Source organism: Emydura macquarii, unplaced genomic scaffold (assembly GCF_026122565.2).
Source record: "Emydura macquarii macquarii isolate MOO-44397 ecotype Brisbane River unplaced genomic scaffold, CSIRO-AGI_Emac_v2 contig_71, whole genome shotgun sequence".
Lineage (NCBI taxonomy): Eukaryota > Metazoa > Chordata > Testudines > Chelidae > Emydura > Emydura macquarii.
In genome coordinates this window covers 1,555,977-1,583,867 of record NW_027130208.1, presented here as the reverse complement: position 1 = coordinate 1,583,867, position 27,891 = coordinate 1,555,977, and the positions used below count along the sequence as shown (strand labels likewise).

At 43.2% G+C, this 27,891-nt stretch overlaps 1 protein-coding gene across 3 annotated transcripts; it reads left to right on the top strand.

Annotated features, from left to right (window-relative positions):
• The first annotated feature begins 46 nt into the window (after window positions 1-46).
• ACOX2 (acyl-CoA oxidase 2) lies at window positions 47-27,619 on the top strand. 3 transcript variants are annotated; one of them, XM_067541261.1, is made up of 15 exons: window positions 47-218; window positions 1,878-2,055; window positions 5,977-6,139; window positions 8,391-8,542; window positions 9,408-9,515; window positions 11,068-11,187; window positions 11,766-11,881; window positions 12,574-12,746; window positions 14,061-14,223; window positions 15,805-15,995; window positions 17,722-17,883; window positions 19,007-19,112; window positions 22,189-22,406; window positions 25,054-25,186; window positions 26,719-27,619. In XM_067541261.1, the coding sequence occupies exons 1-15, from the start codon at window positions 201-203 to the stop codon at window positions 26,779-26,781; spliced, it is 2,064 nt and encodes a 687-aa protein (XP_067397362.1). In that variant the 5' UTR covers window positions 47-200; the 3' UTR covers window positions 26,782-27,619. The 3 variants fall into 3 exon arrangements, with proteins under 3 accessions (XP_067397362.1, XP_067397379.1, XP_067397371.1); XM_067541270.1 differs by lacking the exon at window positions 47-218 and adding an exon at window positions 1,020-1,043; XM_067541278.1 differs by lacking the exons at window positions 22,189-22,406; window positions 26,719-27,619 and having other exon boundaries at window positions 25,054-25,184.
• Window positions 27,620-27,891: the final 272 nt, after the last annotated feature.

Here is a 27,891-nt window from a genome sequence, read left to right as displayed (position 1 = left end):
TGATCTCGGGGGGTTAAGCCCTTCTGGGTGCTGCAGTCCTGTTCTGACACCCACTAGAGGTCAGTGGTGGTGCGAAGCAGCCAGCGTGCACATGGCCTCACAAGGAGTTAAGGAGACAGTCTGACAGGAGAGAGCTGGGAAATGGAGTCTGCAGCCAGCCAGCCGCTGAAGAAGTTGGGAGATGCAAATCTTTCCTGCTAATGGCCGCCCGGGGAAAGGTAGGTGACTGTGTGTGTCTGCACAGCATGAATGAAGTGCAGCTCAGCTAAAGCAGAAGCCTGAAGCCGAACCTTCCTGATTACCGCCACCCTGCCATGTAAAGCAAGGGCAGTCGCTGGTTGTGTGTGTTTTACTGGGCTGCACTGGTTTGAGTGATGTTTCCATGCCTAGACCATAACAGGAGTACCCTGAATGCAATGCCTTGATATCAGAGTGCAGGGTTAAGATCCATCCTGTCAAAGGCTTCCAAAGTTGAAATGGCTCAGATCCAACCTGAGGTCCTTTTACTCAGGCACAGAACTGAAAGTTGGGGTAGAATTACGATTCGGTAAAGCTAGATTTGAAAGTTAAAGGAACCATAACGATCATGTAGTCTGACCTTCTGCACAGCACAGGCTACAGAACTTCACCCAGTGATTCCTGCAGTGGTAGCATGTAATTGAACTAGAGAATAGAGTGTGTCTAGGAAAATAACTGCAATTATTCTATTTTCATTTCGTGTCCCTTGAGTTAAATGACTCCGTAGTCAAGAAATCCTTATTTTTCAGAATCTCTGCTATGTAGGTTAATCTCACTCTGAAATGGCAGTTCTATCGGCACATGCATCTCATTGAAAAACAACAAAAGTACCCCAGCAACAACTGTGCTGAATTGTGTCAAGTAGTCAGGAAACCTACTCCTTGCTCAGTCATTACCTGTCAGGGTTAATAAGCAACATGTTGGACTGGGGGGCGTTAACCAGGTAAAAAGCAGAACCTTTTCTCCCCCTGACCTTAGAACTCTCTCTCTCCTTTCCGGTTAAGGGAAGAACTTCTTTTTAAAGGGTAAGACACCATTTATGGCCTTTTTTATGTTCAACATGTAAAGGAGGAACTGTGAGCACGCTTCGGCTGTGTTGTGGCTGTGCACAGAAAGCTTTTCAAATGGCTATGCAGGGCATGCACGGCAGCCCCAGTCCTGCAGCTGGATCTGTGTGAGCAGCTGAAGTTTGCTTGTGTTCATGTGTGCGAACGCCGTCCCCTGCAGTGTTGCCATGTCTGGGGTGCAAACATTACAAGGAATGCTTAGAATGGGGGATGGGGAGGGAAGGGCAGTTTTGATAGGAATGTTTAAAGTAAAACATGGCTGGAATCTCTTTCCTTAAAAACCCCTTGTCTTTTGAGTCCTAATCCAACCCAGACCACATGCCAGGAAGTTCCCTAAACATCATAATTCTGGGCAGGCATAAGGTGGGGTTTAAACAGTCATGCAGATCCACATATTCTATTAAAAATGGTCATGAAAATGTACCTAGGAAAGGACAATATCAACCCCCCACCTTCTGCATTGATGGTGGATGACAAGGACAGAAAATGTACAGTATTCTATTTGCCAATTCATAAGGGGAAAAAAGAAAGCACCTGCCCTGCGCAAGTCGGATATTGGCAGGCTGAGTGGAAGCCCATCAGCTGGCGTTTTTACAGTTCTTTTTCTTGCACAAAATACCACATTATCAGAAAAATCAGGCAAAAAAGCATCCATTCTCTGGCCTAATCATAATTCATCCTCCTTGTAAGACTAGCTCTAGACTTGCAAATAGCCAATGACAATGCTATCATAGGGGACGTTCACCTGGGCTTTCTAGGGATGACAGGCTAATTCATACCATCTTTTCTCAGGGTTTCCAGCCATCTCAAATGGCCCAGGGGAACATGCCTGGATATTTCAGAAGCTCCGATAGCAGAGACGTGAATCCTGACCTTGAAGCTGAAAGGAAGACTGCCTCCTTCAGCGTGGAGAGGCTCACTACCATGTTGGATGGAGGGGCTGAGAACACCAAGACACGGCGGGCAGTGGGTGAGTGGCCTTTAAAAAACCTGATGCTTTCTGGATGAGAAAGACACTTCCATGTCCCTGTTATGTCTGCTTCTTCTCTGCAGTGGTGACTCTTACACCCATTGAGGGGCATTCTCCTTATATCAAGCAATAAAAAATTAAATCAAAGAAAAGGTCAGAAAAAGCTTTTAGAAAGAGTCTTGAGGCCGGGATGTAAGTTGGTCTAACTCCACTAAAGACACTGGAGTGACACAAATTTATCCCAAACCCTTTTAGCCCCCCCCTTCCTCCTCCAAATCTCTGGGTGAAACTGGGTGACTTCCTGGGGGAAATAAATTAGGCAAAACACGTAACATATCATTAAAAATCTTTGTAACCCTTTAATAAAGATACAGAAAAGAAGAAAAACCAGTTAAAGCGTTTGAAATGTAAAATATTAAGCAAGCCTTTCATTTTAACAACATCCCTTGTTCCCTTTCCAATGAGCTGGAGAGAGCCCGCTTCCTAGAGGATAAAACAAGCCAAACACACAGAAGGGAAAGGAAAAAGGACAGCCAGGATAGAAAGGGCAGCGTCTGTCTCTGGTGTTGATTCTCGTTTGCAGCCACACTTCTGGAGAAACACCAGCATGGCCCACGCCCTCAGCAGCCATCCCCCCGGGTAAACTTGTGCCAGCATTGGACTGTGTTGTAAGGCATTACGTTTGTCTGCCTTTCTGATCACAGGCTTACAGCAAGATTGCAACACACACAGCTTTGGCCAGCTGAGCCGGATTCTTATTAGACAGAAGGAAAAAGGAGAGGGATAGGAAAGAGAAGAAAGGAAGTGGGGAAGGAGAAGAACACATGGGCGGACAAAGTCTCATAACCCAGGGGGTGGCTGGGATCTTACCAAAGCCGGAGGAGGCGGAGGTGGCAGTGTCTCTGGCTCCCTCTCTTGGGCCCAGTCTGTTGGCGACATCTCTCAGGACAAAGCCCCAATGGTAAAGATCGCAGGAGAAGGGGGGGCTGGCAGCTGTAATGGTAAACCTCACTCCTTTTGGTTCACCCATTTCCTAGCCAGCAATTGTTGACCGAGAGCTTCTTCTGCTAATTTGACCCCCAAAAGTTTATTTTTAAAGAAGCCTAAAAGGGAGTGATTGGCAGAACAGCCCATCCATCCCCGGATTATTTTGTTTACCATTCAGGTCTGATTTCCAGCACAATTTTGGTTTCTTAATGGCTCCCCCACTTCTCTTGTTTATTGGATATGATTCATAGATTCTAAGGCCTGAAGGGAAACTTGTGATCATCGACTCCCCTCCCACATACCATAAATAAAGACAGGCGTGGTGACTTCCCTTACAGCACAGCACAGCCCAGCCCAGCCAGGGGGCTAGTTCCCTCCTCTCTACTCTGGTAAACCTGTGCTGCAGAAACACACTAGTACAGGATATAGACATGCACATGTCCCATTACCATTCCTGGATGGGGAACCCTAATAACGGACACATCCACTCTAGTGTCTGACCCTCTGCTGTCTCTTTTCTGTGAGTCCAAGACCATTTTAGCATGCCCTGTCATGTGAGCACAGTACAGCTGGTTGAAAGCAGCACAAGCATTCATGTTGTTGTCTAACCAGGGAAAGCTGCCAAAAGGGAATCAGAGTGCAAAGTCCTCTGCTGGCCCATGACCTGTGAAGATGTGTTGTATTTTAAGTCTTTCATTTCTACTTAAAACAAGTGTCTCCAGTAAGTCAGGCCCACTTGCTTTTTTAATGCTCCTCTCCATGCTCGTGCGTGTGAGCAGTGACACTGATACGAACACCTCCTCCTGTAAGCGACCACCCCACGCAGGCCCACGATTCCCAGTGCAGTTCTGTTCAACGTTCGGTAAAGAACACCAGGCTACAGGAAAACTGAATTTCGCACCTCCCTGGAGCGATTACTCACAACCGACATCACTGTCTTGCCGCTACTCAGCATATGTTCTGTGTCATGTATTGCAGCTCAGCTTCGAGGCAGGAGTCTACATTTCATTAAAACAAAGCATAGTGTAAAAAAAGTCACAATTCACAGCTGAAAGCTTGTTCCATGAACTTAAGGTTGTAGCTGCGACTCCATCCCTTCCAGCCCCCACAGGTGCACAAAACAGCAAAACTGCCATGGTTCCAATGCCTGAGTGTGTATGGAAGGGCAGGATGGCAAGGGTGTGTGCAGGGACTCCATATGCCCTGCACACCATAGCAGCAAACAGTCATTTCATGATTATTTTTCTTGGGGGCGGGAGGGGAGGAGAAAGAGTGGCAGATTTGGTTATGGATAAACTAAACAGAAAGAAAAGAGAAGAGGAGGAGAGGACGGGGCAGAGGAGAAGAGGGTAGGAGGGGCAGCTGTGGAGTGAAAGCTGAGATGCAGCAACTGTGAGGGAGAGGGTTGGAGCAAACAGACAGTCAGCACAGAGTCCAGCAGAAAATTCTCTGAACGGCCAAAGGTCCCTGCTTTAGTTGCTTCTGTAGCTGCTCCTACTGGCTGGCTCCTCTGTGCAGTTTCATCCGCTGGGAGGTGCATTTGAAATTGTACTAAAGGTCATGAGCATAGTAGTCTATATGCTTACATGCACAAATGAATAACCCCAGTCTGTATACATATTTACATAAGAACGGCTATACGGGGTCAGACCAATGGTCCATCTAGCCCAGCATCCTGTCTTCTGACAGCAGCTAGTGCCAGATGCTTCAGAGGGAATGAACAGAGCAGGCAATCATCAAGTGATCCATCCCATCGGCCATCCCAGCCTCTGGCAAACAGCAATCCCTGCCTATTCTGGCTAATAGCCATTGATGGACCGATCCTCCATGAACTTATCTAGTTCTTTTTTAAACCCCGTTATAGTCTTGGCCTTCACAACATCCTCTGGCAAGGAGTTCCACAGATTGACTGTGCATTGTGTGAATACTTCCTTTTGTTCGTTTTAAACCTGCTGCCTATTAAGTTCATTTGGTGACCCCTAGTTCTTGTGTTATGAGAAAGTAAATAACACTCCTTATTTACTTTCTCCACAGCAGTCATGATTTTATAGACCTCTATTATATCCCTATTTAGTTGCTTCTTTTCCAAGCTGAAAAGTCCCAGTCTTATTAATCTCTCCTCATATGGAAGCTTTTCCGTACCCCTCATCATTTTAGTTGCCCTTTTCTGTACCTTTTCCAATTCTAATTTTTTTTTTTTTTTTTTTAAGATGCAGTTACTAGATCTGCACGCAGTATTCAAGATGTGTCTTGCCATGGATTTATAAGGTGGCAATATGATATTTTCTGTCTTATTATCTATCCCTTTCCTAATGATTCCCAACATGGTTAGCTTTTTTGACTGCCGCTGCACATTGAGTGGATGTTTTCAGAGAACTAGCCACAATGGCTCCAAAATCTCTTTTGTGACAGCTAATTTAGACCCCATCATTTGATATGTATAGCTGGGATTATGTTTTCCAATGTGCCTTACTTTGCACTTAGCCTTGAATTTCATCTGTCAATTACAGTTAGGAACATTATAAGCTTTCATAAAAGATCTTACTCAAGGTATTCTGAGACACAACAACTCTGTATGCAAACAGTGGATTCAGCTGCTCACTCTATGGAGTTCAGACCCTGGTCCTCCCCTTGGAGTGTCTGAACCCTGTTTGTCACACCCCCTAACTACAAGTGTGTAGCTGAGTTGGCTGGTCCTGCCCCCCAGCTTTCTGTGTAGTAGGATATCCGAGTGCACTACCCCACGTGTGGCTGTGCATGTCTCCTGGGCACTGTCCCCCCAGCTGAGGCCGCATGGTAAAGCTTTCCATGGGTGCAGCTTGCTCTATCACACAGCTCAGGGTTTGCTGAAAGAGCAGATGACTGATCACACTGGGGCAGGAGCACCCCCCGGTGTACCTCCCACCACGTGAGCTCTCCTGTTCTGCTTTACAGAGGCAGTTATCCACAGTGACCCTGAATTTAACAGAGAAAACCAGTACTTCCAGAGCCAGAATGAGAGGTATGAAGCAGCAGTCAGAAAGTCTGTTCACTTCAAGGAGAAGATGCAGCAAATGGGATGGAGTGAAAATGGGCCTGAAATCACGTACTTCTACAGGTACTGGTATTATATTATTGTTCTTTAAAAAAAATCTGCCTCCAGTTCACTCACACACACCCCAGGCAAGAGGCGGGAGGGTGAAATTGTTAATGGACTGATTGACAGGGTTTCACACACAAGCTTGTTACAGATTTTTACTTTAGCACTGTGCCTAGGAGAAAAGAAAAACATTGGTATAAAACGGCAAAGGAACTGCTCAAGAAGTAGCATACAAGAGGAATACACATCACTCATCACACTGCGTGTGCATGCACACACCCCTCTCCCACAGGGGTTGCTGTTTCTAAAGACAGACATGGCCTGGAAGAACTCAGACCGGGCACCCAACTCATGCAATACTTTTAAACAATCCACAAGAACAGACACACAGAAACATATTCAAAACTCCTGCGTTAAAAGGTGAGAGTGGGTGGTAAGCATTTCCCAGGGGGGATGCTGGCAGTGCTCTGTGAGACCTGGAATCATAGCTCCAATTCCATATAAAAGATTCTGATCCCCACAGCTGAAGACAGAGAATGCCTCCCCCCTACTGAATTTTTAAGTCTCTTCAATACGATAAAACATTATTCGAATGAAAGGCCACTAGTGTGATAATCTGATGACCTGGTTTACAGCAGACAGCCACTGCAATTCAGCTGTTGAATTCTTGGAAAAGGCAGGGAATTTATGAAGTTGTTGGATAAATTCCATAAAAAAAAAAATTAAAAGGTTGGTTCATGTATTTATTTAGTTATATGCATGAAGGGGGAAAGCTGCGATCCTGGGCTCTACGCGCCTTTGATAGTTTTAAAATGCAACGAGAAAATAGCCAGCATCTTTCCCCAATCCAAAACATAAGTAAATAGGCATCCAACGATGAAAAGGAAGCCAATCAACACCATGAAGATAATCCATTACACCTGCTTTCATCATGGCCCATTCCCCATTGAAGTCAATGGGGCTAGTCATGTGCTTCAAGTTAAGCATGTGAGCAAGTGCTTTGCTGAAACAGGGCCAGAATGCAGAGTACCTCGCAGGAGGACCGAGTCCCTCGCCTGGATCTCATCTGTAATCACATGGCAACTTCTTAAAAGCCCAGAGCCTCACAGTGTTGGAGACAGTGAAACCGTGGCAAATAGCTCTCAAAGCTGTTTAGAAGATTCATTTTTAGTACTATATATGCCTAGCTAGCTAGCTAAAGAGTTACTAAGTGTATCACTGCTCTGCACTGCAGTTTTCCTTCAAACACTTCCTTGCACACATTTTCTCTCCCCTCATCTCAGACCCCAGGTGATCCTGAAGCTCTCTCAGGTCCTGTATAACAGGAAGGGGATGATCATTTATTTAAGAGAAAAGATCCATCAGTTTTTAACAGAGATGCCTAGGGTGGCACTGCAGTAAAACACGGGGTTACAAATAATCTAAGGAGGTTGATCCGAGCTGTCAGCTCCAATCAGCAAAGATTTCCACAGGTGAGAAAAGGTTAGCTACCTTCTGTGCAGAAGATGCTCTCTCTACCTCTTCTCATGGTTTCTATTTTATAAACAAAAATTAAATACTTTGCAAAAGAAAATAATTTTCACCATCTGCTACTGAAATGACATTATCCAAGTTCCTATGGGCCGCAGAATCCCAAAATGCACCATTCTGGGATGGCCCCATGCAGTTAAATCAGCCGGCATGTCATCAGAGGAAGTGACTAGAAAATTTAGAAAAAAATGAGGTAAATTCAAGGTTGCCTAAGTCCTAAGTGAAAACAAAGGCAGTTCAGTGCATTCCAGCTGAAGTCAGTGATATTCAGCATTTTTGTTTGCAAGTCACCATTAAAATATGATTTAAATAGAAACAAGAGGAAAGATGAAAGGGGGAAAGAGAAGAAAGTGTTAATAAAATTCAAAGACATTTTAGGGGTCGGATGGTGTTTTTAGAAGCTCAGTTCACTATTACTAAGCCGATCAGAAAAGAGAACACCTTTCCACTTTGCCAGTCAAAGAACAAGGAAGATGTAATCAACAAAACAACTGACACTCAAGCAAGGTATGCTCTTAAAGACCAAATGAAACCAGCTTTGAAGGATTATTGTTCTTGCACTACCTCTATAGATGTATTCTGTTACAAAAGTAATTCAAAAGATCTGATAAACAATGTCAGCTCAGAACTGGTATATGCTGAAGATTTTTTTTTAATGCCTTAAACATTTGCACTGTTGCATTAACAATATCCTTGGAACTAGTATTTATGCAGAATACTGTCCATATGTTCCTTCCAGGGCACTTGGAGGAGACCTAGCATTTAACGTCCACATTGTCTTTAAGAACAGTATCTTGGCACTGGGGACAGATGAACAGATTGCCAAGTGGATCCCACTTGCTGACAAATATCACATTATAGGAAGCTATGCTCAGACTGAATTGGGACATGGTAAGTCTACAGAGAAAATGTAGCATTTCCTTAGCAAGAAAAACACTGGCCCAGATTCTCAATGGGTGTAAACTGGCTCAGCCTCATGGACTTCATTTTAGGATTTGGCCCAGTATTACTCACAACACGAGTAGTGCTTTGGGGCAATGAGCTGCTCCCTTTCAAAAAATGTCAGACTTGAGTTTAGATGTTAGGTCGAGCTGTTCATCTGTGGTGCATGTGAGAGTCCCAAAGGAAGGGGAAAGTCTCTCTCACATCACAGATGGCAGGGAAAAAAATAGGAGCGTCAGAGAAAGCAAGCTGGAAATAGAGTTTTGCTTTTTGACTCTGAAAAGTTAAAGAGGTGGAAGGGGAAGATCTGGAGTTGGGTGCCCGAAAACTGGGATCCAAGGGGGTCACTGTCATCCAGGGAGTTGGTTGGGAGAATATATTTAGTTATACATTTTCTCTTCCTGAGAGAGGGATTTGCCTCACTGCATCCCAGGCAGAAGCTCCTGGGAGATGGGTTTTAGGGTAGCACTGACCAGGCTGAGTTCCAGCCCAGAGAGTAAACCACAAACATTTGGGAGTGTCCAGTGTACTAGCCTCCAAAAAGGTGTTAACTACTGCAGGTTAATTGGCAAACTTAACTCAAGGAACAACTATAGCATTAAAAAAATCTCCAGAAGCAGAAGGGCTGGGCCCAGCCTTAAATACCTGATGGAGAGAGCTGCAAGAACCTGCAGGGAATGGAAAATCTCTGGCAGCCCCTTCTCTGAGAGGAAGGGAGACCCAATGATCTAGCAGGAGTCCAGAGTCACTTGAGGATGTTGTATCTCGGTCTGTCTGACGTACTGAGGGGTTCTACACATTTATCTTTCTGAAGGGACATTTCTTCGGGGTTTGGAGACAACAGCAACTTTCAACATTTCCACTCAGGAATTTACGCTGAACACACCGAAGATCTCTGCAATGAAGTGGTGGCCTGGAGACTGTACGTATCAAACTCTGCACAACACGCTACTGTTCCTAGGCTGCACCATTCATTCACTAGCCCTCCTCCTCCCCGACTTAAATATTTCAAAGCCAAAAGGGACATTTATGATCATTTACTCTGACCTCCTCCATGGCACAGGCCAGAGAATTTCACCCAGTGATTCCTGCTACGCAGGGAATCATTCCTCTCTACTCTAAGGGACACTACTGAGCCCAATGACTTGTGGCTGAAGTAAAGCAGATCTCAGAAGACTTCCAGTCTCACTTTAAAGACTCCAAGTGATAATGAATTTCTCACCCACTCTGGGAAGCTGTTCCACAGGTTAATTATCCCCCACTGTTAAACATTCCATCCTACCTCATTAAAATGTTCTAGCTTCCACTTCCAGTAAGTCTACACTGCAACGGGAGGTGCGTGCAGACATGCCTCAGTTACCTTTAATCTAGCAAGCGTGGGTAGCAGAGCAATGAAGCCACAGTAACATTGGGGGCAGTTCAATCCCGCCTGGATCCTGGGTACTCACTCAGTTGGCTAATCCGCGGTGCCACATCTTCACTGCTGTTGATACTCACGCTAGCCTGGGTACATCTACGCATTCTGCGAGCACACTTCCGAGTGCAGTATGGAAAGAGGCTCTGCCTGCTGTAGCAAAGGGACCCCCTACGGTGGTGTGCAGTGATCAGTCAATGCTTACGGTGCTTGCAAGAGCTCTGCTTTCTTCTGTGTCCACTTCCAATGGACTGCGTATAACAAGAGCTCCACCACACCCCAACCAGCATCTGTCTGGGAAGCTCAGCCCTTAAAGCCACAGTCCCCCAATACCACAAGCGTCAGATGTGTTCTCCCTGCCTAGGTACTCACAGATCACAGTGAAGCCTTCACTCTGCTTCCTACCAGTAGGGGACAGGCTCTCCCAAAGTACCTTAGAAATTTACAAACCAGAGAAAGGACCCGGCTTTCTCCCCTCAGTCCACATGTGGAAGGAAGAAAGGAATAGTTTTCTGGTTTCAGAGATGCGTGGAACCAGGCCATTCATTTCTTGAGCTTGTTTCCTTACCTGTAACACTGGGATAACACAAAGTACCCCCTCCGCAGGATGCTGCGTGGCCACATTCACTAATATCTGGAAAGCTACAGAAGTGCTGAGTATCAGCACCCCCACGCCCACACCCGTACTCACAAGCAGTGTCTCAAGTTCACCTTGGTTTGAGGATGGTGCGTTCCACACACACAACTGCAGAACCCAAAGCAATTGGTGAATATTACTTAGCATTAACCATTTATGAAGGTGAGTCATCCTCATTTCAGAGGGAAACTGAGGCAGAGGGATTAAGTGATTGGCACAAGCTAATATAGAAAATGAACAACCGAGCCAGGAGAACTACTCTGGGACTTCCAGGATCTCAAGGTCCCTGTTCAATCCACTGGATCACATTTTCCTCAAGGCACCATTCACTATTGACTACTAGAGCCAGTGTCTGCTGCATTTAACTATAAATGCATGTACGGATCTAATCTTAGAGAAACCTGGTATTCCTTTCCCTTCTAGTGGGCAGATCAGCAACCCACGCTGTGGTTTTTGCCCAGTTGTATATTAAAGGAAAGTGCTATGGCATGCATCCCTTCATGGTGCAGATCCGCAGCCTACGTGACCATTCACCGGCACCAGGTAAGTTACTCCAGATGCTGCAGTGATTCTTCGGTTTCCTTGTCTAGTTCACTCTCAAAACATTTTCTAAACACTAGACCTGAATTTTGAATAGCCCTATATGGACACCTGACAACTGTCCCCACATAGGTTCAAGTACAAGTAAAGCTGGTCTTGAATTCTCAGGGGGTCACAAGAGATGCTTACGATGGTCAAACATTGGCCAAAGTACCGGATGCCCAAAGCAGACCTAGAATTAACCCAAGCCCTTTACCTGAAGAATTATTGGTAATGCCCTGGGGCAGCCCCAGACTAAACCTACTTCAATTGTGAAATGAAGAGACTCCTATTTGTGCTGCTGTATCCATTCTCTGTATTAACATTTGAACCCTATTCCCCAGGCAGCACCTATAACAGGTGGATAGGCAGACACCCCTTTGGGACTCAGGTACCTCCCTCAACCCTTGGGAAAAGTCTTCTTCAGGGAAAGGGTTGGGGAGTTGAATTTTTACCTTGGGCTAGATCTACAAACCTATTGCAGTATTAAGAAAAATAAAGTTCCAATGGAAGTAAACAGGATCCATTTTCCCATTCCTTAGGGGTTATTGTGGGAGACATTGGTCCCAAAATGAATTTTGAAAATGTTGACAATGGCTATCTCATGCTGCAGAATATTAATATTCCTAGAGAAAACATGCTGAGCAGATTCTCTGAGGTATGTGATGCATTAAATTACAAACACACCAAGTAGAGTCCAATAGTATCTAGATTTATGGCAAAATATTATCCTCAGATTTGCATGCAACATCCTTTGAAATCACTGGGAATTGTAGATGAGGGTGGAATTTATCTGTGTGTGTCTAAATGAACTCTGTACAAGCAGGAGTCCCATGTCAGATGATAAGGCAGCCGTTCGTGAATATTTTCTCTGCATGACCCCATTTTCAGATGTATTGCTTCATGCAACTTCAGATAGCATGGAGGATGCCATGTGAGAACGTGTGACCCGGCATACCCCGCATACATGCAAGTAAAGTCGCACCACATGGAAGGTGCCATTTTACAGAGCATGGTGCGAGAGAGCACGCTGTGCAGAGGACACCATTTTATAAAACAGCATCCTCCGCACAGGCAGGACCCCATCTGCTGAAGGAACAACCCCACTTGGGGTCACAACCCAGAGTCTGGGAACCACTGGGTTAAGAATTATGATGCAGGCAAAATATATTGGAGTCAGCAGAAGAAAGAGCCTGTGTATCTTCAGATAGGTACTCTATCCCTTATATACTGGAACATTTAGCTCCATTGTTCATTTTGCTCAGTGCAAAACAACCACAAAACCATCCATTTTACTGAAGACAATATCACCTTCCACGGGTTCTCTTATTACTCTATTTCAAATTCTAGGTTCTACCAGATGGCACCTATGTGAAACGAGGCTCTGATAAGATCAACTACTTGACCATGATCGTGACACGTGTTCAGATAATTGGGAGAGAAGTTACACCCATGCTGATGAAGGCCTGCATCATCGCCATAAGATATTCCGTGGTGCGCCGGCAGTCCGAGTTGAAGCCTGGGTAATGGCATGCGGATAAATGCAAGGGACGGGGCAGGGTTGCATTGTGCTACACCTTCTTTATTTTCTGCTTTTATTCCTGTCTCCTTTCACACGTGATCTCATAACCATGTCACCAGTTTATTCAACTTTCTATTTGAGCAGGGAAATCAACATCTTCCATCGCTATTTATACTAACAACTTTTCAGCCAAAGCCCAGGCGACCACATTCACAATTCTTTCCTGAAATAAGACTCAAGAGTTACAAACCAACAGCCAGGAAAGACCATTTGTTATTTTTCCCCTGATTGACTTCTCTTCATGATTACATAGTCCTGCAGTATCTAGACAAAACACGGAAGACGTAGAGAATTCTTCTTCAAGCCCATTTTATTACGGGATATGACATTGAACTGATTCCCTAGTCACAGCGAATGCAGTGCTGTTGTAGCCATGTTGGTCCCAAACCTGAAGAGGAGCGCTGTGTAATTCAAAAGCTTCTCTCTCTCACCAACAACAATCAGTCCAAAAAAAGATATTACCTCATCCACCTTGTCCCAGTGCAGATTTTTTATTAGCATTATAAGCACCTCTGGACTGACTGTGTTAAATGGAAAGTGTCCAGTTAACTTAGACCCAAAACTTTAAACTAAACAGTCTCATGATTTTTATTTATTTGTTTATTTATTTTAAAGAAATCCAGTGAAAACGTGCGTCTCATTCAAGTGTGCAACCCAAGCACTGCACCACTTTGCTACTGCATGATCTCAAAATAGGAAGCTGATTAGTTTAGTTTCATTGACAAGCTCAATTCTGGGCAAAAACTAAATACTGAAAAAAGTGAAGAATAAAATAGACTATTAAAGAAAAAAGCTATACAGCCCAAATATTTTCATAAGAAATGCAAGGTCTGACCCACAGGCGAGACATCTTTAATCTGATAGTGCACATTAAATAATATACATTCTATATTCAAGGGAGCTTTTGAAGTTTGACCATTTGGACCAGACTATTAATACTGATAACACAAAACAATCTCTAAGCGTGTGCCTCTGTGTAATGAAGTCGTTGTTGTTGGGGCTTTGCCATCTCTATTATTCTTTCCCCCGGTTGAAGAGGAAATGTTGCGAACACACCTCTACTTTTCTGTGCCTTTCTTACAGTAGCACCAGCTGGAGTTAATCAGTTTGTTAGCTGCTTTCAGACCAGGGGCTCCAGCTTGTAAAGCAAAAATACTTTGGCCTTTTTAGATTACAAAGACATTTCAAGCTAAACTAATAAGTATTGCTGCCCACAGCTTTCCATGCTTTATAACCAGAAATCGTCTTCCTATAGGGACCCAGAGGCAAAAATCCTAGACTACCAGACTCAGCAACAGAAGCTACTACCTCTGCTAGCAACAGCCTACGCCTTTCATTTCATGACTGCCTATCTGCACGAGATCTACAACAAAGGGTACACAGAGATCAAACAGGGGAACTTTCATTTACTGCCTGAGGTAATTTACAGCAAAAACAATAAAATCATCAGGACTATTTGCGCACACAGAACTTTTTATCCCTAGCTCTCACAAGTAATTTAGAAAGCATCCCACTAGACAGAAGCACTAGGATGTTAAATGATTTGCCCAAGGCCCACAGTGAGTCAGGGATACAGCTGAGATTACGACTTGGATCTTATCAGCATGCAAGAGACAGCATTTGAAAGGCTTCTGAACTTGAGAAAATATTGTTTCAATGGTCTGATAGCTCAGAAGGTTCACTTCAGACTTTCCACACACACACAAAAAGTAACTTCTGGGCTGAGAACCAGTATGTAACTTTGTGGGCGGGGTAAACCAGTGAGTGCCTGTAAATTAGAGCATAGAATGAAAGTGCCTCCTGTACGCAGACGATAAAAATCTATGAGATCAGACTAGATGATCACAATCGACCTTTCTGGCATTTGACTCATGTGCTCGTCTACGTGGCCCCACAGTTCGAATTCTGGGAACGTGAACGGCAGTGCACATTAGCATAGTGCACTCTGCTGTGACTCCTCCATGTGAACGCTGCAGGCGTGAACTAAAAGGTACCTAGTTCAGTTTAATGCATTCCTCTTCAAACAGGACTAAGCTAATGCAAACTAGCTACACCTTTTAGCTGGTGCCCACAATGTCCACATGGGAGACTTAAGGCACAGGATGTTAGTGTGTGCGGCAATTCACATAGAATCATAGAAGATTAGAGTTGGAAGGGACCTCAGGAGGTCACATTTAGTCCAACCCCCTGCTCAAAGCAGGGCCAACCCCAACTAAATCATCCCAACCAGGGCTTTGTCAAGCCTCAGCTTAAAAACCTCTAAGGATGGAGATTCCACCACCTCCCTAGGTAACCCATTCCAGTTCTTCACCACCCTCCTAGTGAAAAACTTTTTCCTAATATCCAACCTAGACCTCCCCCACTGCAACTTGAGACCATTGCTCCTTGTTCTGTCGTCTGCCACCACTGAGAACAGCCTAGCTCCATCCTCCCTGGAACCCCCTTCAGGTAGTTAAAGGCTGTTATCAAATTCCCCCACATTCTTCTCTTCTGCAGACCAAATAAGCCTAGTTCCCTCAGCCTCTCCTCATAAATCATGTGCTCCAGACCCCTAATCATTTTTGTTGCCCTCCGCTGGACTCTCTCCAACTTCTCCACATCCTTGTTGTAGTGGGGACCCAAAACTGGACACAATACTCCAAATGCAGCCTCACCAATGCTGAATAGAGGGAAATAATCACTTCCCTTGAGCTGCTGTCAATGCTCCTACTAATGCCCATAGTCCAAACTGTAGGGCCATGTAGACAGCCTATGAATCACTTGGCAGCGTAATTTACAAAAAGTGCATGTGTTGTGAGCACGTGCAAATTTGTAAGGACACAAGTGGACAAAACTCGGGCCCTTGAGTTTGCATGTACATGCAGCCAGAGGAGCTAATGCTAAAAAAGACAGACTTACCAGAGAATACTATCATTTAGCTTTTTGTAAACTTTGAATGGCCTTCATCACACAAATGCTACAAAACTCCTTCACTGTTGCCATTTCTCTGCTTTATACAGCTTCATGCACTTACTTCAGGCCTTAAAGCCATAACTACAGAGTGCAGCACAGCAGGAGTGGAGATCTGCCGTAGGGCCTGTGGAGGACACGGTTATTCTGCGCTGAGCGGACTCCCTTCTTTGTATACTAAACTAGCTGCTTCGTGTACTTATGAAGGGGAAAACACAGTTCTGTTGCTGCAGACTGCCAGGTAACTATTCAACCCTGTTTGTGTAACTGCCTTCCAGGCCTCTCGCTCCCTTCAGCATCTTCTCCAAAGCCGTTAAGAACATCAGCAGCTTTCCCATAACGCATCCGCAAACGAAACACATTCCACAAACCATTCAGTTTTCACTCCCATGGGCAGGGAAGGAGGGCAGACTGTCTCTGTTAGTCCCTAGTGCTTGGGGTGTTGAGATTCCATGGTGATGGGGGCTTGTAAACAGATTGGACACATTGTGCCTACCTCAAGATCCTGTCGTTTGGAGATGAAGTGAAAATACCCCTCCACACGATAACATTTAGGGAAAGAGTTTTCAATTACCTTTTAAGGTAATTTTAAATTAAGCTTAAATTTCGAGAGGGTAACCTTGTTCCGCTTAGAACAGAACGTGTCCTGTTCCAATGATGTCGTTTTCCCTTGGATACACAGTCTGCTAATTAATTGCAGTGGATAAACACAGTAAATGCGCAGTGCTAACATCTAACTGGAGTAATAAAACATGCACTTAACTAAAATGGGAAAAAAATCTAGTCCACTTCCTAAGAGAGAGATGTCCACACAACACCCCCACCACCTCCCACCCATTGCATTTGCTGGCAGTACCAACAACGCCACAGATAGGAGGGACTCAGAGGTGACCTCTATACCGTAGCCCCTTATTCTTGTAGATGGTCCACCCAGGTCAGGGCTGAGCTACATCAATGGGACATGGTGGTGAAGCTCATGCTGCTTCTGCCCTGTTCTACCTGCTCTGTGAAAAAAGAGATTCGGTCTTTGGGGCTCTCATGCCAGCATCTTTCATGCTCACTGAGATCACGCACATGCAACTTTTTAAGGGGATAAATGTACCAAACACCAGCCGGCATTAACTTTCCCAGTTTTGTGGCTCATGCAGTTTAAAAGATCATCATCATCTAATGAGCACACAGACGGAATCATGTTCACAGCAATCTCAGTTCTAAGCAGTCATCAGAACTCATACGGAAGCCAGGCCCATCGCATCAGGTTACCGCAAACAGCATGCAGAAAACAAAATCCCTGTGAACTATTTGGTGGGCTTTGGACTTATGGCAGGGTGCAGTAACTCACTGCCCTCGCTCACCACACACACAGAGAGTCTCATAACACTTTACAGAACGAACAGGTTCAGTGCGGCCTATTGCATCGGCAAAGAACAGATTGTAAATGGAGAGTGCATGTCCTAAATTGAAAACTCAACTAAAATTCCACATGGGTTTGAAGTCCCCAGGTAAGTCAGACTCACAAAGCCACGTTCTCTCCCCCAAGCTCTGTGCACCACCAAGGCAGGGTGTGTGGCTCCCATAGAGGAGTGGGGAGCATTCTGGGTTACTAAGCAGCTGAAGGAAGTCATTGCTTAACAGGTGGGGTGGTGCCCGTCCAGCCCTGCTTGGTTAGCTGGATGTCAGACATGATACAGCAAGGTGGGGATGCACAGGAGGAGAGGGAGGCTTGTGACAGGGAATTAGGGGAACCTCTTTCCCCACCTCGCACCAGAGAAAGGCTCCTACATTTTGACAATAACTCCCCAGGTTTCCAAAGCATGATCGATACACATTCAAATACACTTCCCAGGGTTTGCATCTGTCTTCAGCTGAGGAAGCCTCACGTTTCCTCAACAGAGGTCACTTTCAGGGCATGCTGCAATTTTGGAAATATACAGAGATAAAGCCCCATTCTGTTACCCTGTTATCAGGTTTCTGGTAAAGTGCTTTGTGGCAGTTCACTCCGGCAAGCCCAGCCCTCCATCTATCGCCTATTTGTTTTCAATGGACTCTGGGAAGTGTCAGGCATGGACCAAGATGGACTTTCTCAAACCAGACATTTATGCAGAGGCCTATCGGCACAGAGCAACCAGGTCAGTAAAGAAGGAAAAGTTTCTCCTCCAGCCCAAGTTTAACATTCAGGTAGTCCTGAAATTCAAATCCTTCATCACAAATATGGAAGCCTCCAAAATCAGGCTTCTTAGCTTAAAAAAGGAGAGAGTTTAAATTCAGCAAAAAACTGTCAGTCCTTCTTGCAGAAATAAAGATCCCTCCCCCCCCCCCCCATAGTAGCCTTGTAAGTTAGTCAGTTTTCACTGCTTCAAATCCTATAAATATTAAATGTCTAAGTTCAGAATAGTAGGATTTTAAAGCCATGCATAATATGTAACAGCTAGCATATTGTGAGCAGGATTAGGTTCTAAAATAAAAACAAGAATCACTATATATCCAGAGAAATGTCAGTCACCAAACAGAATCTCTGCCATCCAGAGAGATTGCTGGGCTATTTAACACTATACCATTCTAAACATTGCCTAGAAAAATTAAACATCAGATGCTTAAGAAAGTAATTTATTCTCCAAATTGTTTGCCCAGCACCGAGCACAACGGAGCTCCAACTCTGATTCTAGCCACTGAGTGCTACAGCAAAGTAATAATGATACAGTCCTCACCTAGGCTAGACACACATGTACAGGTGAATTGACATCATGGGGCTCCAGAACCCAAGAAAACACAGCAACCCAAATCCTCCTCTCGTTTACACCAACATAAACGCAGAGTACCTCCTCTGAAGTCACTGTAGATTTACACTGCAGTACATTAGAACAGTAACTGCAACTTTATCCTGAAGGTGGCAGTGTCTGAGACAATCAATCAGTTACAAATATTCTGTCACTTAATTTCTTTAAATCCATGGAGCGCTCTCCCCTCATTCAAAAGCTAAAGAAAATTCACCTGGGTCCCAGCTAAACAGAGATGGGAGCTGTTGTGGGTGGAGGTCCTTTACTGGATGAGTTGCCTGAGTCCTTTTCTCTGAAACCATCTAACCACAAATCAGTTTCCATGGCCAAAGCTCTTTGCTTTCAGGGTATGTGAAATGAAATTCATTTAAAATACTCATTTCAGAGATGTCTTTTTGACACGGTGGTTACGTACAGTGGTGAATATAGAGTGTGGGTTTCCAGACACATACAATATAAAGAATTTTCTTCCCAGGCTCCTTGGAAATGCAGCAACCAAACTACAGGCTTTGGTTCAGTCAGGAGCTGAAGAGTACGAGGCATGGAACAGGTGCACAGTACAGCTTGTACAGGCTGCGAAGGTTAGTACAAATCCCGTATTCATTGGCCATACTAGGTATGGCGAATGACGGACAACAAGAACCCATGGTCAGCTTAAACAGATTTAGTAATATTCCCAATTATTTATTGTTCGTATGGCGGAAGCACCTATTTTATTGAATTCTGTTCCATATAGCTAACACCTAGGGGACCCAGCCGAGATCAGGGCCCCTTTGTGCTAGGCACAGGACAAACACAGAGGAGAGACAGACACTTCCTATCCCAAAGAGCTAACAGTCTAAAATGGAGAAGACCAGAGGTAGGAGGGAAAACAGAATCACAGAGAGGTGAAGTGACTTGGCAATGGTCACACCTCAGTCAGTAGCTGAGAAACTGGCTCCCCGTCCCATTCCCTCTGCACTGGAACGCACCATCACAAGTCACTATTTAACTCTATCGCTGTTGAAAACGTTCATTCATTTCCTTTCCACTTCAGTGCCAGAATCAGAAAACATTGCAGTCATTGGGTCAAATTTACCCAAGAGTCTTGAAGTCTCAGAGTAACAGTAAGGCCTATTATTTCCTTTTAGCTTTACAAGATATTTCTACTACTCACAAAAAACAGGTACAGTGATAAGTCTGATACTGTAATTTTCACCTTAAAAGAAGTCAAAGAAATAAATGAAATCAAATTAGCATGACTTGAAAATGATAGTATATCCTGATGAAACTGCTGTGGGAATTCAGGCAGGCAAAATATACATTCCTCAAACTGAAATTTGCCCAAGACATCCAAGTTAACCCTCTCTACACGTCAGCTCTTTAATGGAGCAAAAAAAGGGGAACCGTTGAGGAAACCTCAATCAAGGGGAAAATGAAAACTCTTGGAATTTCATTACATCTCTAGTAAGTAACAGATGAAAAGAAGTTCTCTGAAAAGTTTCAAACTTTGATGCAACCATGTTAAAATAAAGTTACTCTCTTGTTCCCTTTTTATCTGAAGGGGAAAAAATTTCAAAATAAAGATACATAGCTCATTTTAAATCTTGTATTTTAGTAAAACAAAATCTTTCTTCTGAAATATGTACTTGTATGCTCTGCTTCAGCCTGAGACTGACCAAATTAAACTGGGCAAGGCAGCGATCCCTCACATGGGTGGTGGAAACTGACCGCTCAACTGCAGCTGCATTGCTTAGATGTTCCCTTTAACAGGAAACTGCACCCATTGTACTTAATCCAGTAGCCAGAGTTCACAACAGTGCAAGTGCTTCCCATCAGAAAAAAACTGCCAAATGCCTTTGAAAACATTAGAGAGATTATTCCTCTCATACTAATCACATTCAGAAGAAACAGTGCATTATGATCTTCCAGGTAAATGTGATTTTTCAAAAGCAGAACTAAATCCACAATGAGCAATATTGGATCTCTGTAATGGCATTACAGTCCAGCTAGTTGTCTGGCATATGTGCTCTCACCCTTTCTGGTAGAGGGAGAGCCGCAGGCGAGCTCAGCAGAGGCAGGGATAAGTAAAAACAAAAGTGCAGCATTTATTAATAGGGATGATTGAAAAACAGGAATTCGTTTCTGTGAAACGATTTGAAAATTAGTTTGGATTAGTTGGAAGTTTTCCCAAAAAATTTCCAGTTTAAACAAAAGCTTCCCTTTTGGAGGTCCTCCGCCCCACACCTGCTCTCCCGACCCCCAGAGAAAGGGATCAGGGACAACAAACAAAACATTTTTGTCCAGCTTTCTCTGTGCACAAATCTGGATTGCAGGCCTGATCATTCAGATCAATGACCAAACCACCCCATTGACTTCCATGGTCCACAATCTTGGTGGCAGGCAAGGATGGGAGAAATAGTCCATGCATTGGAGGATTGGGATAAGGGCCAAGAACACCTTCTGAGCTGTGGAACAGAAGTTCAGTCAGCAGAGAGAGAGAGAGAGAATTTGACCAGGATTAGTAAATAAACAAAACACTGATTGTGTCAGGTATTTATCAAAGGAAAACACAGTATTGAGTACAAGAACAGCAGAGCAAAAGTGAAAATGAAGTTAAGCTTAGGGTTCTGTGCTGAATTCCCCAGGTACGTACATGCATGAGAGTAACCCAACCCAAGGACAGATTTAGAACACAAAGCATGGTCATGTATAGCTTTTCCCACCACGCTTCCTGGTTCACTGAAGACTGCCCTGATCACTCATCATTCTGTGACATCTTTAGCACACCAGAAAATACCAAGAGGATTTCAGAGGGAGAAAAAGATATTATTTGTATTATTGCTGGGCAGAATTCATCCCCATCCCTACCCCCCCATAGACTGCTCAGGTGAATCATTAAGCATAGAAGTCTGGGATTAACTCAGTTTGCATTTTTCACTCTGGAGTTCAACTGTATAGAGCTAATTAAGCCAGTTAGCAGGGATAATTCCTTTTGCTCTAGGTGAGCAGCCAAAAGGATTTCCATCAGTTACCTGAAACAACAACAGCTCTTTGGGGTAGGACCTTTTTCTGTTCTGTTTGCACAGCATCTAGCACAATGGGGTCATGGCCCTGACGAGGGCTCCCAGGCACTATAGTAGTCTGAACAATAATATGAATTAAGTGGAAAGATGCACATTCATTTGTCACTCCCTGAAGAAAGACTGAAGTCTCCTGAGCTCTGAGCTCCTGGGAAGGTTGAGCGCTGCATGCTGCTCCAGTGCAACATCTTCAGTTAAACAGATTTGCTTTCCCCTCTCGGTCCACATATAATCAGACAGACAGTTTTGCTGGGATTTAATGCAATGGATTTCAGCGGGTTTCTGCCATTCAAGTTGCCTGGATTGCTTACTGACAATATTTTGAATAAGAATAAGCCGAGTTTGGAAGCATTTTTCTAATCTTTATCAGTACCACTGTGGTGACTGTTACTTTTCCCCATTCTCTTCCAATTCAAACATGAATGCAACAGGCCTAACTGCCCAAAGAACAAAGAATAAACAGTGGAAGAAAACTGCCAGTGAAAGTGAAAGGTTTTATATCCTTTACTGGAATGTTTAAGCTCACTCAGCATAACCCTTATCATTGGTGACACGAACGAGGATGCATTCATAGTTGAATGTGATTGTTTTCTAGGCTCACTGCCACTACATCATTATGAAAAACTTCATAGACACAGTGGAGAAACTTAGAAATGAGGCTGAAATTCAGAAGATTATGAAACACCTGTGTGACCTTTTTGCATTACATGGTATCTTCTCATACACGGGAGATTTCCTGCACGATGAGTACATGTCTGGGGACCAAATGGACATGGTAACTGAATCCTACTTGGACCTACTTGCTGTCATTCGGTGAGCTATGATAGCATGAGAAAGTTATACTGCAGCTTCTCCCCCACCTCCTGCAAGAGGGGAAAATCATGTTAAATAATAATTGTTAAGGATAGTTAAATGTGTCAGCATCTCCAAGCCTCATAGGATGTCAGATGGTCTAACATTTGTACACAAGACCTGCATGCAAGCTTTATTTGTACAGTTAAACAGATTTAAACACTTAGAGGTCCGAAAAAACAAAAATTCTCAGGATTTCATAAATTGCCCGCTTTTAATTTTTATAATTGAAGTGTTATTACCAATTAAAGGGACAGTCTCAGGTACTTCAAACTCAACATTTCAGTTTAAAAAGAGTTGTATGAATATAAGACTTTTCTCGCACGCTCAAGCACAGTGTGAATGAATTCTTCTTTGGATTGAGATATTTCTCTGCAGTGACTGGATTACAAACAATGGGAGATTGGGCTACTGCATGAGAAACACAAAATAGAACAAACAAAAATTAAACTGACTACAGGTGACAGTGCAAAATGTAACTCATTGCCTCTGGTGAAAAACTAGATTTTAAAAACGTAATAATCTAGTTGTAATAATCTAAGAGGTTATTAGCAACATAATTATTAGCAAGAAATTAAAGTACAATTTTAACCTTTAAATTATTATACTATTTAGAGAAAAACCATCTATCTATACTAGGAAGTTAAATAGCAACCATGTAGAGTGCCTTGTAGCTTTTATATTTCAGTACTACATGCTAACCCTATAAATGAAATAACCCTTGACACACTGAATACTTTCTGCCATTTTACAAGATTCTTAGTTTGTTTCAAAATCACATTTGGTTATAATCAGAAAAGATTAAAAAATGTTCAGCCATGACCTTTAAAAAGAAGTTAACGACCGAGTCATTTCTCAAATGTCATAGTAAATTATTCTCTTACGATGTTTAAAAAGCTGGTTTCACATAGGATTTACCTTTCATAATACAGTACTGTTAGTTTAGACAGTCCAATGAAACTGAATAAGATGTTGACAAGTGACTTAATTGGGATTTGGCACACAATAGTAAGAATGCACCCCACACAATAGACTAGAAAATAGCAATGAAGACAGCAAGCATTTTTGCTAGAACTTCTAAACCAGGATTCAAAAGGTAGCAAACCTGAACTGAATTTTAAAAACACCTCAGCCCATGGAACTCATTGTCAAAGATACCACTTAGGGCAAAAACTTAACTGGCCTCAGGAAAGGAGTGGCCATTTGTATCGGATATGAAAACATCCATGGAGTCAATAGTTAGGATTAAAATGGAAACCACCAAGAGTCTGAAAGGGATACAGACACACCAACTTCAGGACATGAGACAACCTCACTGACTGGGACTCGGAAGAAACTTCCTCTATGGGCACGTTATTTCAGAACTGCTTACTGCAGCGTTTCAGGAACTTTCCTCTGAAGCAACTAGTGCTGGTTATTGTCAGAGGCTAGGATGCTAGAGCCTACTCAGGTGCTTAAAGTCAAGCACATGCTTAAATGCTTTGCAGAATCAGGGCCAGAGATAGGATACTTGACTAGACGGACCATTGGTCTGCTCCAGTACAGAAGATCCTATATGCCTGTTTATCTCAATATACTGCAAGCTCCATGTCCCTGGGGGAATCTTAACATGTGTAGCTTTACACTGACATTTTGAAACCAACATGGCATTTGACCCATTGCTTAGTTCTTTGTTTATATGATGATGTTATACATGGCTTGTTGAAATGCTAGTTCTTTACGCAGCTTTTCTAACAAGTAAATACAATTTGGAGCCATATTATTGTAATTCCACTTTAGTTTCCCTCATTTATTTTTCAAAGGCACTAAAACCAAAACTTCCATCATGTGTGGGGGAATAAACATGGTCATTTATCTGGTTATTTTACAAAATAAATCTTCTATATCCAACTTTTTTTTTTTAAATTAGCAATGTTGTTTAAATGCTTTTTACGATTAAATGTCAGATAACTATTTTACTGGTGTCAGCAGCATCAAGCATAATAATTACATTTCTACTATAATGATTAAGATTTGCATGTCATTAAAATCAGTGAGAGTTCTGTGGCACCTTAAAGAATAACAAATTTATTTGGGCATAAGCTTTTGTGGGCAGAAACCCACTTTGGATGCATTAAAAACAGTGTCACTGCTTTTGATTGTGTGGTGGCAGGATGCAAGTGCCACATGAAATACAAACTATAAGTGAAACACGCCCGTAGGCTGAGTGAGGGCCAGCACAATCCTAGGAACCACTCAGGCTCCACATCAGCCCACCTTAAGGCACAAGCTGCAGGCTCTGCTGATGAAGTCCATCATATGAGATTCAATCTTGAGTCAGGGACCAATCCACAGAGGTGCCAAGCACCTTCAACTGCCATTGACCCCAGGGGTAAAAGAGAAAGCTCTGCACATTGGACAATCTGCCTCTCAGGAATTAAGGTATTTTGGCCAATAATCTCTCTCAAAAAACAGGAACATTAGTTCCTAAGTAACTAGGTTTCCTCACACTGAAGTAATTACCCAAGGGCAAATATGAAAGTATGTTTTCCCTCATTTGGCCCCTGCAAAGTACTGTCGTAAGGATTTCATCAACACTGCAGTGAGTGCGGTTCTTTTGCTCTTCTAGGAATGATGCAGTTCCACTAGTGGATGCTTTCGATTTCACTGATGAAAGTTTAAATTCTGCGCTTGGCAGTTACGACGGACACGTCTACCGACGGCTTTATGAGTGGGCTCAAAAGTCACCAACCAACCAACAGGTAAGGACAGCGGGCTACAAACTCCTGGCACTTACACATTCGCCCAGGCACACGTTATTTTGACCTATAACATTGAAGGCTGAAGAATAGAAAACAGCCAGGAGAAAGCAAGGGGACTAACAGGTTGGAATTCTGAGGCAGGAGGGTAAAAATCAAACGTGTTCCTTGGAACGGAGCATTGCATTGTGCCGATGATAGTCACAGCTCAAAATGTGAGAGTTGAATGACTGAGATCCTGCTTTTGCAAGGAACTCCATGTAGATGGACCTGTACTGCCATCCAAGGGGCACTGCACAAGCACACATCCGTCCATAAAGAGCTGCTCGAGCAGGACATCAGAGCCATGCCTGCCTTTGTTCCATGTGCAGAACCACCAGTAAGAAGCAGGTTTTGGTTCTAGTGTAGTAATAGGAAACATATAAGCTTAAACCTGCCAACAGCTGTTTGTTCAGTGAACTCAAAGCTCACAGAAGGCACTGTCCTGACACTGCTGGAGCCTGAAATCCACATAACAGATGGTTGCGTCACTGCATGCTTCTCCATACTACTTTGCCCATTTGCCTCCACCCTTTTCTGAAGGAAATGGCCTGTGAGGGGGGACAGGATCTGGTTCATGCCTTTTCATTCATTGACCGCTTCAGCAGAGGTTTACTAGTACTATTTAAAATGGTGTCTTCTTGTGCTGAGCCCTGGTGCCCAGCTGCAACTGAAATAAGACCATCCTGAAACCCAACAGATGGTAAAGTCCTTCAGTCATTAGTGACCTGGACTGGATTTGAACAGGCAGTCTACAGGTCTGAATTTCCATCTCCCATTACGTGAGCTATCCAGCCCCCTGGCTGGAACACTGATTTTTATTTTTTAAGCTGTGAGCTCCCACAGTGAAAAGGCAAACAAAATGCAGGAAACCTATATATGCAAAATTTAATACCCTGGAAAGAGATGATAGTTACACAGCCTGCATTAACAAGTTATTGTACATCCAATTACCTTTATCACTAACTTTTATCAATAAGTAAGTTCTTATAGTATCTTTAAGAAGTAAGGGGTATACGTTTTAAACAAGGTAATCTCTCCCTCCCCCCACCCACACACTACTCACAGCACACTGCCTTCATTTCCAACATCACATTAAATGTGAATTAATATCACCATTCACACTACATTGCGTTTTCTTGCTTAATTTAAAAAAACCACAGCTCACCAGCTTAAACAAGATTTTAACTTAGCGATTTTCCCAGCAAACCAACCACCACTAGCAAATTTTACAAACGAACACACAGTTTTAACTTTGCCTTTGGTGAATGTTCAAGTTAAAAATGTGCTTTCTGAGATTAAATGGCATGCACCCTCATTTGGATGACCAGCACTGTATATTAGCAATGTAAGGCGAGCCCAGATACTGGGGTGGGGACCGTACACGCTACTGTAATATATTTTAAAATAATGTACATTTCAAAGATCATTTAGAGTTACTGAGAAATTGTGCCTCCTCCCTTCTTAGTCACTATTGATACCTTCCTTTTCCACAGGTGAACCAGGCCTACGAAAATTACCTGAAACCACTTTTTCAGAATGCTCTATCAAAACTGTAAAGATAACAGCTGCTCAGGACACAGAAAACATCTTCTTTGGTTCCATTCACAGTGCGCTAGCTAGCACACTGCCAGTGTTTTATAAATAATCAGAGTAATACAGAACAGTAGACTGTACTGTCTGCAAACATCAACTGGAATTCTTAGCCAGTCATTTACATTTAAGAATGGAAGGAAGCCAAACAGCTCTTCCAGCTACGTCCGCAGTTATGTCGAGTTCCATTAGGAATTTATCTAATTCTTTTTTAAAAATAAGTTCACAGTAGCAGCAGAAGCTGCCATATTTGGCAGTCTGGTCCTTAATGTTTTATTATGTTCAGGTTAAAAATAATTACTTCCTTAGTGCCTAGTACATAAGTTTGTTGAGCCCATAAAATGCCTTGTACAGAATCAAGGAACTTAAGTTAACAAAAAGAATGTAAAGTCTCAGTTATGGCTTCTAAAATCAACTGCTTAGAATAAAAGCTCTGTTAAAATGCAAGCTCTTTTGGGCAGAGGACAGAATTCCTTCTTGTCATTGGTTGAGCAGCAAAACACTATCTGTACTTAAATAACCAGTCAAAACTCACACAGTATGTGCCAACTTCAACCTGTGGAAATGATCTATCGTGATGAACGCTGCCGATACCTTCTCTGTAAGCTTCAGCCTCCAGGAGGGGTGTGAGAGTTAAAGTTTGCTTACTAAATGGGTCTGCAGTTAGGAGCTATAAAAGACAGATATCTTCTATTCCGTGATTAAAGCCAAGCATTAAATTGCAAATAAATGAAGAAATGTTGTGAAGTACAACTTATTGTAGGATTTTGTTGTACTATTGCAAATAAACACACTTTTACAGGGGTCACGTATTGGTTCTTGCTTCACAACAGAGGCAGCTTGCCAGAGCTTTCTCTGTTCAGCTTAATAAGAGCCTTTTTCCTGTTTGAGTAAAATAAAAATCACTTAATCCCACAAACAAAACAAAAAATATCCCCTTAGCATCTATAAAAAGAGAAGGTGAAGATATGACAAAAGAAGTACATGGCACTGAGAGAGGTGACCAGGAACAGAGAATTGTGAATGAGCCAACCTGACTAAGCAGAGAATAGCCACCGCCAATTCCATGAACTCTA